This window comes from Empidonax traillii, unplaced genomic scaffold (genome assembly GCF_003031625.1).
Source record: "Empidonax traillii isolate 1590-97213 ecotype Southwest subspecies unplaced genomic scaffold, ASM303162v1 scaffold912:size315693, whole genome shotgun sequence".
In the NCBI taxonomy this organism is placed as follows: Eukaryota; Metazoa; Chordata; class Aves; order Passeriformes; family Tyrannidae; genus Empidonax; species Empidonax traillii.
In genome coordinates, this window is record NW_020956105.1 from 66014 (window position 1) to 79554 (window position 13541).

Here is a 13541-nt window from a genome sequence, read left to right on the forward strand (position 1 = left end):
ATGTACCTAAACCTGATTAAGTCTATAACAATGCGGAAGATAGCGATAGCTGTAATTTCCATTCCATTATAGTTTTGATTCTTTTCAGTGGAGTGTTTGGAATTGCACAGCCCAAGGCTGTCTTAATGTTACTGGTATCAGTTCCTGAAAATCAACGGAGTTACTTCATCAATGTCACAGATTCATTGTGCACGAGTAGTTGACACTCTGTGCTACAAATGCAGACTATCAAACCAAACTTTCGCTGCATAAGTCTTCAAAATTAGTTTTTAAAATTGAGATTAAAACTGTAAGAAGTCAAGCAGTGAGCGAATTGTGACACTCAGAAAGGAAGTTGTAGCTTGAAGATGAGTGACAGTCCTGTTTTTAATAAAATTATGACACCTAAATAAAACAGGTTTTAGAGCATCTGGATTCTTCTTGGTTTACTTGTTGATATGTTACATGAGAAGCTTCAGAGTTCTTAATTTTGTCACCCAGATTTAACGTTATTTGTACCTGATTTGGACAGATTGCTATTTCCAAATACTTTTTTTTTTTTTTACTTAGTCTTTTTTACTTAGTCTCAGCTGTGGCATAGAGAATTCTGATGAGAATAAAGGGAAAAGTTTACCATGAAGGTGGTGAGAGGCTGAAGCAGCAGCTCAGGAGGGGAGGGAGGCTTCAGCCCAGGAGAGTTCTGAGTCTCCTGTCTGAGGAGGCTGCATGGGGGAGGGCAGGGACTGGAGGTACTTTGACTGCATGATCCTGCTGTCCTGCTTTGTGGGACTCCCTTAAAAACAGCACTAAGATGTCACAGGTAGGCTGTCTTGGCCACACATTACTGGCATAGCCCAAGAGTTCCCATTCCAAGATCCCTTTTTCATTTGCTGTGAATGCCTCATTGGGATGATACTTTCCAGGTGCTTGCCGAGGCTCCTTTTTTTCCTTCTGAAGGCCATGTTAGAAGCTGAAATAAAGCTGTATCTTTATACTGAGTTCTTAAAGAGTAGTATTATTTAGCAAAGTGTTATCTTTATATATGTCAGATTTTGCCCTGTGCGTAGAAGAAAGGGATGGACCAACTGGGAATATCAGGTGGCAGTGCTTTTATCTTGTACCAGGATTTATTTTTTCCTGGCGGTGTGTCCTTGTTGCAGCACAGTTAACCTTGAGTCCTTCACAGCAGTGTCTCCTGCAGTTGCCTGTTCGCCTCCTCCATGTTATGAAAAAGAAGCCCAAAGGCCCGAAGGAATCCGCCTGGGTCGCAGGGACGTATACTCATCAATTAAACGTGTGACAGTGTTTTCTGTTGGATGGACTAATATGTCAAGGAGATGGGCAGGACCTCATGTTTGTGCTTTTGACAAATCAGCAAATGTTTAATCTCTGGATGTGCAGTGTCTTATAAATAATGCAGCAGTCCCCGAGCCAAAGTGGAATGAAACTAAATCATCCTTTTTGGTTAATGCGTTGCTTCTTTTATTCTTCTCAGTAAGAGTTTATCTAGTGGCAGGCTGCTGTTTTCTCAGCTTCTGCTGAGTGCATCAAATGTATTTCAAGGCTTATTAAGTTCTCATTTAAAATTTCTAAATTTTTTCGTATTCCGCTATGTCTATTTACACTGCTTTTTAATTTCTCACTTGATTTTCATTTGCTCTCTTCTAACATGTCATTTTCCTCTCATTAACTGGAGGAAAGCACTGTATGACATGACTGAGGAGAAGGCAAAGCAAGCAGCAAACTCACAGTACCTGGAAGTCTCATCATGGCAAAGCTCCCATGGCACAGGCGGAGCCAGGAAGGGACTGCTGGCCTGAGCACCCTTGGGTTGGCAGCCCTGGAGGGTCTTGGGAAAAGGGGCATATGGAGAGAAGATGGTAGCAGGAAGGCAAAGGGTGTTGTCCCTGTTGAGGAACTTTTTCAGTGTCAGGCTGTTGAGAGCTCGTGGAGCCCCTTCTACCAGAAGCTTGAGGTGCAGGTTAGAAAATTGCGAACTTTCCCCTGTTCCTGTACGACAAACTCCAGAAGCTTGGTTTTGCTCTGAAAGTGAAGGAAATATTGTCAGGTTTTTGTGACAGACCTTGGGGGCCTGTGTTTGGGGCCTAGAAGGGCACCAGTTGATGTCACCCATCGTGTCCATCCATTTGGTGTTTAAATGTAGGCTGGCTAAATGTGGTGCCCTTACCATGGTCAGTCAGCTGGTAAGGATCTTCTTTATAATGGTTGATGAAACTTCAAAGAAGCAACAAAGGAAATTAATATTTTTAAAAATCTTAGAAAATTTAAACATGAATAAATTTCTTCTGTGTTTTTCTTTGTTTGATTGGTTTTTTCTAATTGAAAACCATGATATTCTTTTAATTTTACTTAGCCAAAGTGGATATTTTTATAATTTCATATTTTATTATTGTTCTGTTACAGGCTCTAGGAAGTTTTTACTTTCTTCATGAATCTTTGAAAAACATCTACCAGTTTGATTTTAAAGGTAAGTGAAGGAATTAAATGTTTTTAAAGGACAGTTGGGTTTATACATCGAGGCAGCTTTTCCACCCCCTTTTCTGATGTGGTGCCTGGCAGTGTTTCTATGTTATACAGACTCCGTTTGCATGCAGATCCCTTGGTGACAGGCGTTGCTTTTCTTACCTTTTATAGACCTCTTAGGAGAAGTCAATGGACTGGCCACAGGTTGCAAGCTGAAGCATTAATCATTCCCAGGGACCCTTGAGTCCATAGCGATCCCTGAGGATTTCAGAACGCTGAATGGCCACAAGGTTCTTCCATGTAGATCAGATACAGGACCAAGACCTTAACTGTCCAACAGCAATGGTCGTTTTGCAAAGCAGCTGAGGTAGATTTATGGCTTAAATTACTCAGGAGCAGAGCAGGTCAGTAGGAGGGTGGCATTGTTTTAACCCACATTGATCCTTCAGGCTGGAGGTCTTGCTACATCTCACAAGTTTAAAAGTAATGCAAGGTTATGTACATTAAATATTAAAAATATGATAGAAAATTATTGAATGCTTCCAGAGGTGAATATAGAAAGGATTATGTAAAATTTATGTTATTTCAGTTGAGAACTGTGTATATTTTATATAAAAAATCCCCTGAGCTTAATTTAGCTCACTGAGCTGAGCCACATTAATACTCCATCTAGCATCTCATTAATTTGAGACACTGTTGAAATGATGGTAACGACGGAGTGAACTAATTGTCTTAATTATATAGATTCATTATTTTTGTTCTCAGTAGAGACAGATTCTTTCTGCTCGTGTAATTGAGGGTACAGGGTCTTCCTGCCCTGAAATATTTGAACGGTAGTTCTGCATGTGTAGCTATTCAAGATTTAGCCGACATAAGTCGTCCTGTCACCACTGGTTTCAGTGCTGAAGGAACATTTTCATTATAACATCGCAGGCAGAGTGATTTTATCTCTGACAGACCATATGGGAACACTCCTGGAAGTGCTGGCACTCCCAAGAGAGGCTGTACCTGGGCTTTCTCCCAGACCAGAGCCGTTCTGCAGACACTCAGTAACAAACTGTGCACACAAGGGACTGAACTGTGGACACTGGGGAATGCAGAGGGTCCCAGTTGTTGCCCAGGCCCTGGGTGGAACGGTGGCTATTCATTCATTCATTCTGCTACTTGAATGACTTTGTGTGCCAATAATCTGTGAACTGTCTCTGCACACCTGAGCCCGCAGCCTCATCCCACCGGCACTGGGGGAGCAGCACTTTCACTCTGAACTCCACTTGGAGGTTCCTCCTGCTGGTCACAAATGGGACGTGTCCTGCTCCAGCCCCACCTGACAGGGAAATGGCAGCTGCTTTAGGAAAAGAGGAGCTTTTGGGGTTTATTAATCATTCTTTGGCAACATATTCTCTACTGTGCGGCTTTTAAAAGGAAGCGTAAGAATTAAAAAAGGAAGTGGAAGGAGAAAATGTAAGGGAAAACAATCAGTAGGGAAGCAGTGAGCAGATACTTGTTCCAGAAAATAAATGCTTTAAATGGTCAGTGCTCTGTTTTGCTTTACAAAACCTTAGCAGAGCCAGCTGAGATGTGAACCATTCACATAAAGATGTCTTTGGCCCAGGTATCATTTGGAAGGAAAAACCTCTTAATAAAAATCCAAGAAAATGGGTGAATCACTGTTGTAAGTCACCCACTGTTCTCATAACGTAGAGCAGAATCTGTCTCCCGGTGTAGGGTTTGTAAAATATGACCCTGAAGGCCCCCATCTTTCAGGAGAAATGTAAAACTTGCCTCTTCTCTTCATGACTGTTGACGTTTTCACAGTGTATTAAGCCTTTAAATCAGAAGAAAAATCCAGATGGATACAAACATTCTCTGCACAAAAATCATTATGAAATTCTGGTTCTACTCTAAAGTGTGCAAAAAATAGATGTTAATACGCAATTCAGTATTCCTAGAACATCACTGTGGCTTTTCAAAATTCACTGCACAGTTGGATGTGACTGAATACAGACTTTGGAGAAAAAAAAGATTGTCTCTGTTTTTCAGATCTCAGGAAGACGTATCTGAGTTTTAAAATGAGAACATCTTTCTCCTACAGCCTCACGTATTATTTGCTGCAGCACAGAGGTGTTGGACTGTTTTCACAGTGGTCAGAGGCCCAAAAGTTTGCTTACAATTTAAACTAGTACCAAGCTGTGTGTTCTGAAGGGCCATCCTCCGGAGAAGGGTTTTAGCCAGTTCCAGTCGACCACTTTGATTTACAAAAAGAATCTTATTCTCTGGTGTGAAGTCAGAAATGAGCAGAGCTGTTTTTAGCTGGGGACAGGCTGTGTTCCCCCTGCATTCACTGCTCAGCATTGGTGTCAACAAGCCACTGGCTCACGCGTAGTGTCGGTGCCAGTGTGGATGAGGGGGAAGTGCCTCCCTTTGCCTTTTACTGAGGTTCTCCCAGCAGAAACCTTCAGTCTTTACAATTCTGCCAGGTCTTCTCTGTATCCCAAATGACATCGGGATCTCTGCTGACACTGTTAAACTTGCTGGAAGAGGCACATCCATCCATGATCCACTCAGAATGATGCCTCGTCAGTTTATCGGGATATTTGTTTAGTTTTCCTGTAGGAGCCAGACCTCAGAGTGACTGGCACATAAAGAATGTTAGTTGTTTTTTTCCCCCTGAAGACATAGTGCTACATTGCAGTAAATGCTTCCTCAGATTAAATAAAATACTTCATCCAGACAACTTTAATTGACACATTTTTGTACCGCTTGGTGTTTTCACCAGATATCCAGTAGAACTGGACAATTTAGGGTTCTTGATAATAGTTGGTTTGGAGTTTTTCTCCTGTGCATTCCCAGTCAAACCTCAATACGGTTGGGTAGGTCCAGTGTAATGGCAGCTGTACAACAGCTGCCCAGACTCCTGTGTCAGAGGAGTTTGTAAAATAAGTCAGGTTCTCACCTTAGACATGTCAGTACATTGCCCTGATCGGGAGAGAGACCAAGTATGAAGTGGATCAAGAAGCAGAACCTCTCATTCATGAGCTGAGTAGATCCATAGGGATCTGTGCTGGTTTTGTCTGTGATGAAGCCATTCGTTAGAGACGCTGGAAAGAGATGTGCATCACCACTGAATCTCTTGTACAAAGCCAGCACCCATTCCAGCTGTAAATCCCCATGCCAGCCTCACGTGCTGATGGCCAGAAAGGCATGATCTGAAGGAGATGGGGGCTGCAGGGTCACAGAGCAGCTGAGGAGGGTTAAAGTGCAAGGGTGTGCAGAGACCAGGGTCATGATTAGGAGCTCCAGCACTTTATAGGGCTCTCTATAGTAGAGATGACAATACCCATAACTCTGTAGCTTCAAGGTGTCTGTTATAAGCAGGTGTGTTTATACCTGGTTTAGTGGTCTCTGGTTTCCCCCCAGAACAGTTCAGTGCTTGCACACTTTTGATTTGCCAGCTGTTTTGCAGATGTCACTGCTCTGCCAGTGAGTGCGGGAAGTTGCTCAAAATGTTGAGGTTATGTATGTTAATTTTGTTTTATCTCTCTTCCTAGCTAAGAAGTATAAAAAGGTTACTGGGAAAGAAATCTACTCTGACACTTTAGAAAGCACGCCCATGCTGGAAAAAGAGAAGTTTCCACAGGATTATTTCCCTGAGGTACGTCCAGTCCTTGTGGAGCATTCCCAAATGCTGGGTTTGATTGTGATTTGCTTTGATTACTTGAACAGCTCCTCTCAGTGACATGAATAAGGGTATAATTATAATGGAGTCTTGTAATTTTGTTTGCTGGTTGGTTTCTTGACGTGTTTTAAGTCATGGCATGGATGTACCAAATTCCAGTGGAATTCTTTGTATAGTAGGAAATCCTTGTGGAGGGTAGAGACAGTGACGAAAAGACTTATCTGCGCATTTAAACCCCAAAAGGTGGCACACCATGCCATGGCAGGGCTGTCTCAGGGGGCCTTGCTCCTTGCTAGGGTGTGTCCCACAGCCAGGGCTCTGTGCAGGTGGACTGGGGAAAGGGAGCTGCTTCTGGGGCACGACTGGGCACACACTGATGGTGTCCTCTGAGGCTGCCCTCAGACTCCCTCTTGTTCTCAGAAGAACTGGGGAGTGATGCAGGTTTGAGGTTGAAGGTCTTGTCAAAACCAGAAACACAAGCAGAGCTGAGAGGTTTCTTCCACTGCACCTGCAAGTGCAGACTTTGCCTGTAGTTATTTTCTTTGACATTTACTTTAATTTTCTCATTTTTAATTTCTAAGGAACATCTAGAACATGAGTATTTAATGGTTAATGTCTTCCTCAAGCCAAGTGAATAAAATTTGTTGAATTCCATAACATTTGTGGATCAAACAGGCATGTTATTACTTTAATAAAAGGAAGAACTAAATAAACTTTTAAAATTAATTTAGAATTTGTCAATATACACAGACATATTTATACAGTACTTGTGGGCTTGGCAGAGCATTGCATAAATAGTTACCAGGTTGATGGGGTGAAGATTTGTTCTTTTTCTTGACTTTGATACTGAATTATTTATCTTTATATGTCTGTACTGGAAGGGAAACTACCTTTGACATAACTTTGCTAAGCTTTTATCTCCTGTGAATAAACATCTTAAATGCTTCTTTGAAGTGAGGTGTTACATCATTTTGAGAGTCCCTGAGGTGCAGTGTCCAAGACTGGCAGTGTGAGCAGGAACCGAGTAGGGCTGAGAGTGAGGTGAGAACACTGCACAGGGTGGTCAGTGCTGCCACCCCACCTCACAGCACTAGGACAAGTTATGGATTGCCCACTGATACCCAGAGAGAACTATTTACTCCTTTGTTTGACTGCTCTTGTTTCATCATGAGACTGGCAAAGCTGAGACCTGTTCAGCATCGTTTATTACCCCTTTTACATCAACAGTTCTTCACAGTCTCTTGGAGCAATAGTGGAGTCTCAGGGCTTTCCCACACGTTTTTGTGGAGCAGGGATTGTGTTCATTGCTTGTGGGTGCTCAGGAATCAGATGTTCCCACATTTACCTGAGCAGCAGCAGCTTCTCCATTCGATACACCCTCCAGTGCTGCTTTCGGGGCAAGCCTGTGGGATCCAGAACCCAATGAGCATCTAAATCCCTTTGGAGGCTCTGACACCTTCACACTGGTCCCATTGTTCCAGTACCTTCAATGACTATTCTGAGCAGAAAGCACCATATTCTGATTGTCAGGGATAGTGTTTACATGGAGAGGGAATAAACAGGAAAAGAGATAATCCACCAATATGCGCTATTAAGACATGAACAAATCCCTGAAGCACCATGAACATGCAGTTCTGTTCCCGCCCTCAGCACAATTCCTGGGAATGGTGTTGTAGCCAGACCCATGGAACAGGCTGGAACATCCTGAGCTGTTGCGGAGCTCTGCACAGAGGGAGGAGAAAGGGATCCAGGCTCTCCAGGACTGCAGTGATGGGGACAACAGCAGATCCCTCCTGCAGCTCTGCCACTTGCTGTTCTCACCTGTGACTGTGCTCACCTGGCTGCCCCTGGCATGGGCCAACCCACTGTATTTCCTTGAGACCTGCACATCTGGAAAATAATTGCAGTGATTTTCAGCCTAATCTGTTTCTGTTGGGGACTGGAGACCAAAGAACCTCTCAAACACAGACACAGCAACAGCAAAAACCAGCAGGGACATAGCTCTGGTTCTCATGCATGTTTCTATTTCTAAAGCTAAAATGTATCTTGTTATCACCCTTTTTTTTTTTCCTAGACAAATGTTGATAATAACAATGCCAATAAAAAGGCCACTAAAAAATGTGTATTTTGGAAATTTGGGTTGACCCAGCAGAAGGCACGAGCAGCTTATCTGCCTGAATTTTTCTATTGACATGTTCTTGTGTGTTTTAGCCAGACCTCTCATATCACATTTGCAATTTTTTGTGTGAGAAATGGTTTAAGACTGATTTCTTTTCTTTTTATTACTGCTGCTTAAAGATGATCTAAAAGTAATTACAATGATTGAGGCATAATGCAATTCAAAATAATTACAGCCCACTGCATATAAAACTAACAAAACTTTCTGCCTTGATTTATGGGTCCTCTTGGCGAGGCATAAGCCTCAAATGATGCCTCTGGGAGCAACACTCCAGATAATGTTAGGCCATTTTAAAAAAAGCAGATTTGTGTAGTCTATCAGGCCAGAGTAATTTTTTTTTCCCATAGTGAGAAATTGGTTGTTATCATAGATCACAGATACTGCTCAAAGCTCTTATGAAAGATGAATTAATTTCACTAATGCTTTAATGCAAACCTTTCATGGAGGAGGCTGTATGGTGATAACCTTACTGCGGTCTCTCCTTTCTCAATGATGATTTATGTTGTCTTTTAGTAGATGAAACTGCCTGTATTCACAATCCATCTGCTGGCTAAAGGAATCCTATTAACAGAGGATCTGAGAAGAGACTTAATACTCTAAGGTGAAAGATGTGATATCCCCTTTCTGGGACATGAAGTAGGAATTTTTTTCCTATTTTAAAATGTAGATCCCTCTCTGAGAGCATACAGATGACCTCTGTCATTTCCACCTGGTTTTATGCTGGCTTACAGATGGTGGAGCAGGTAGTGACTATTTGTTAAAGTAAAAATAAAGATGGTTGCTTTGAAATCTGCAATAGGAAGTAAATTTCTCTTTCCTCCTTCCCAAGCTATTGTTCTTCTATACATTCTGTTTCCAAAAGTTTCTTCTTTCCAAATACTATATTTGGAAATATTAAAGCACATCAGTGATCCAAAAATATGAAAGGCCTGTTGTTCAGCTTCAGTTCATATCTGATGCTGAGGATGACATTTTTGTGTGGGAGATGTTGAAAGGTGCTCCAGCTCTTGGGCTGCATTGGGCCCAAAGCCTACAAACCTCTGTGTTCCTCATGTTAAATAGACAAGTCATTAATAAGTGAATTATTTATGGAAGTTAAAGGAATTAAATAAGTGTGTTCAATTTATATCTAAAGGCATTTTGCAGGTTGAGGTGGGGGAATATGCCAGTTACACAGTAAAAAAAGTGTCATTTGATGGTACAGAGGCACAGGTGATGTTCTCCAGTGGGAGCTGAAGCTCCTCCCCTGTCTCTCATGCTGGTTTCTCCTCAGGCCAGGTAGAAGCACAAACCCTCATGGTTCTGTCCACCACTTGTTGCTTTTTGGTAATGGTGCAGAATGGAGCATTACACAGAAATGCTGACTTCCAATAGTTACAAAAGCAACTGATCTAAGGAAAGAAAGGAAGTCATTTTGGGGTAGGAACTACATTCTACATTGTTTTTATCTTTTTTCTGGCTAGTTGAACACTGAGCATGTTGCGAGCAGATGGAACACGGGTCCTGCGTGATGCTCTGAGGCCATGAAGTCCTGTCAGTGCTGAGCATCGCTCGGTGCTGTCAGTGTCTGGCTGATTCCTGCCCCAGGTTTCCCCTGGAGCTGTGGTGTTCCTTTAAGGAGCTGCAATTACACCACAGTCATCACCACTTTAATATGTCTTTCCTTCATGCCCTGCTTTGTATGGTTGAATAAACCCTTGCTGGGTCACTATTTAATTTGATATGGTCCCTCTCAGTAAAATGATGGAGAAAAGATGAATTAAGGCTCTGTGCTGGTCATTATCAATCATGGTTTGTGTGCATTACTTATTGCTCACAGTGCTTTTTGACATTAGCCCTCTCTAACCTCTCTCTTCATGTTAATGCTGTCTGGAGGTCCTTTCCCCCAATGTAGCAGGGGTTATTTATGTAGGTGGTGGTTCTGAGGGGTTTTAAAAGGTCAGCATGATCTCCTCGGAGACTCTATTCACAAAGAAAAGGCTGGCAGAATGTAACTACGAGTTTTCAAATGGTGATTTTAAAAAATATATTTTTTTTGGTGAGGATTCCTGATAGTGAGGTGTCAGAGCTTCCTTTACCGTGGTTATAATACATTGTTGGCAAAGTGGCCTCTCAGGTGTACCACTGCCCTTAAACCCATATTCACAGCATGTGTGTGAGGAAACGCCGAGCTCTGGTGAGAAATTCTGTATTTTACCATGTCACAAAATACAAATTTCGTTGCAAATACCTTTTCACTGGCTCGTGTCAGCACAGGCTTGTGTTAAACAGCCCGTCAGCGGTGCCAAGGGCTGGGCACACTGTGTGCTGGTACCGCTTGTCTTGGTGAGGTGTCAGGGGCAGAACCAGAGTGGGGTCCTGTGGGTGCCTGGAATCAGATTTCACATTCCAGTCAGATTCCAGACACCACTGGAGAAGTGGATTAGGATTGACAACAGGACTCTGGGTCTCAGAGTCTTTGGTTACACGAAACCATAAAGCAGTTGTAGTGCATGAGCCTGTGGCAGCAGGCACGGCACATCCAGGGGAGAAGGGATCTGGCTGATGTCAGTGAGGCTCCTCCTGCCCTCACAAAGGGCTGGGAAAATACATGCCACAGCCATTTTCAGGAAGTGTCCCAGGTGGCATCTCCTCAGGCATGGGAAGCTGATGGAGCAAATCTTCCTGGATGACCAGTTGCATGGAGAAGGGGCATGCTGTGGATATGGTAGGCATTGACTCTAGCAAGGACTTCAAATGCAGTCTGTCACGGTGTTCTGGAAGCCCAGTTGGTGACACCTGTACTGGGAAAGTTGGCCAGCCCTCGGGGTGATGGGGTGGTGACAAAGTGCAGCTGGCAGCTTGTTGCCAGTGGTGTTCCTCAGGGGTCGATGCTGGAATTGGGACTATCCAACTGCTCTGTTAGGAGCTTGGACTGCAGGATGGAGCACACACTCAGCTTGGCCGTGCTCAGTCTGGGGAGCTGTCAGTGTGCTGGAGGGCAGGGATGCTGTGACAGGGATGCTGGAATAGACTCCTCCATCAATTTGGCATTCCAAGGCCATATCACATCTACAGTGTCTTGTTTGGGAACCCCATACCAGGCAAACGAGGGCAGAGGGGAGCAAGTGTAGCTGAGGCACCTCTGGGGCTGGAGCAGGGGATGTGGAAGGAGATGCCAGAGAGCCTGTCTGTGCCACCAGGAGAGGGAGGGGACAGGGTGTGCAGAAACAGCACAAGGGGCAGCAGCCAGCAGTTGCAGTAAGGGAAAAACTGACTAAATCTGGGAAAAACTTTCACCATGAGGATTAACAGCAGAAGACAGGCCCAGACAGGCTGTGAAATCACTGTCCTTGGAGATGCTCAAAATGCAAGTGGATGTGGCTCTAAGCAACATGGTCTGATTGGCCCTGTTTTGGTGTTGCATCTTTTGAAGTACCTGTCCTGTTGCCAAAGAGGAAAATAGCAAATGAAAAATGTCAGCTTGATCGAAGACATTATCTTGGGCCACATCATAGGCTTGGATTACTTGATTTTTAGTTCTGTGTATTTTTCTTCAGTATTTAAAAGTTCAGTGTAGTTATTTTTAAGAAAGAAATTACAGAGCTCCCTTTTATCGATTTAGATTAAATTTGAGCCAATTTCCAATGCTTTTAGCATTTAGCTTTCTTCATTGCTTTGCTCTTGAATAAGTGTTGGCATCTCAACTTGTAACTGTGCCTTCGTGATCATCACAGAAGAGACCTTACTGTGAAGAGACCTTCCTGGATTGCGTGTTTGTGGTTCAGCCATGGATCCTGTTAGGAAAGTTTGGAGTGTTTGCCTTCCAGTCCCCTGATTGACCAGAGCTAATGCAGGACCTGCAGAAGAGGCTGTTTTTCAGAGTTTAAAAGAAAATATTTGCAATAAAGTAGATAATTATTCAAAATATAATTATTATTGTGGTGTATCTGGTTGACCTTGGCTGCAGACACTGTGTTTGTGCCTGAAGAGAGGGGTGGTCAGGCCAGGCTGGATGGGGTTCTGAGCAACCTGGTCTAGTGGAAGGTGTCCCTGCCCATGGCAGGGGGTGGAATGAGATGATCTTTAAGGTCCCTTCCAGCTCAAGCCATTCTGTGATTCTGTTGCTCCTTCTAAGACAGCCCAGTTTGGGTTGGTGAGGCCCCTCACTGTCTCAGCAGTGTCTGAGACTGAGGACTGTCAGTTCACAGAGGGGGAGAAAATACACCTGGCCAGTGCCTCGGGAGTGGTTCCTCTGCCAGGGTGGGCTCTGCTGGGACTGGCACTTTATTCACAATAAGGAATCGCAGTCACTTGCTACCAAATCATTGGCACCATTGTTCAGGCCTGTGTGGTGCACTGTTTATTCCCAGAGCACGTTAGCCTAGCCCAACATGCGTTGTTTACAGGGCGTAAATAGGACTCAGAATCATGTCTTCTTGTGGGAGGCTGTAATTTGTGGCAGTGGCTCAGGAGTGGTGCTGAAAAACCCCTTTTGCTGTATCATAAGTGCCACGTGCGGGCATGAGCTGATTTGTGGCTTTGTCACTGACGGTGCAGTTTTGATGAATGTAATGTTTTACCATTATTTAAATTCCCCTTAACTTTTATAGAAATATAGGGTGGGTTGGCTCAGCAGGAGAAATAGCTTTCTAGCAGATCTCATTCATTTTAATTTGATGTAAATCTCTGATGACATTTTACAGTTCAGGTAAAATTGCAAAGAGGACATTTGTGCACAGAATTTGCTGGTTTAGGCTAAGCATAAATACGGTCGTAAAGCTTTCCTGTTTGGTTATCTTTCATCTATAAACAAGTGCTGTGGTTTATAATAATTTTATACATAAGTTTATAACTGCTGCAGGACCAAAAATATAAATGATTCCAGGATTTATAAAAGACACAATATCTGTTTTCAGGGTACTTCAGTTTGTGTTCAGTGGTTCTTGGTTATAGTGTATGGATGAGCTCTGTTTTATTTTGTTCTCTGTGTTAGTACGTTTCACAGTAATCCTTTACCTAAGGTGACTGACTCTTCTTTACGTGTTTTTCAGTGCAAGTGGTCCAGAAAAGGTTTCATTCGAACAAGATGGTGTATTACTGACTGGTAAGTTGCATCTTTAAGTTGTTTCTGATTACATGTGTATTATGTGTGGGTTAGTTAACATTTGGGTTTGTTAACAGTTGTTTCAAAGGAGGTATTTCCATGTGTAGATTGGTCTGTCCATAGAGCAGGTTGGTTCC

General features: G+C 43.1%; 1 protein-coding gene across 1 annotated transcript in view; it reads left to right on the forward strand.

Annotated features, from left to right (window-relative positions):
* INPP5A (inositol polyphosphate-5-phosphatase A) overlaps nucleotides 1–13541 on the forward strand; it is a 141115-nt gene that overhangs the window by 44973 nt on the left and 82601 nt on the right. The window contains exons 4-6 of the mRNA XM_027902827.1: nucleotides 2404–2467; nucleotides 6012–6115; nucleotides 13352–13404. Of these exons, the coding sequence (XP_027758628.1) occupies nucleotides 2404–2467; nucleotides 6012–6115; nucleotides 13352–13404 (221 nt within the window). The remainder of the gene's footprint in view (nucleotides 1–2403; nucleotides 2468–6011; nucleotides 6116–13351; nucleotides 13405–13541) is intronic.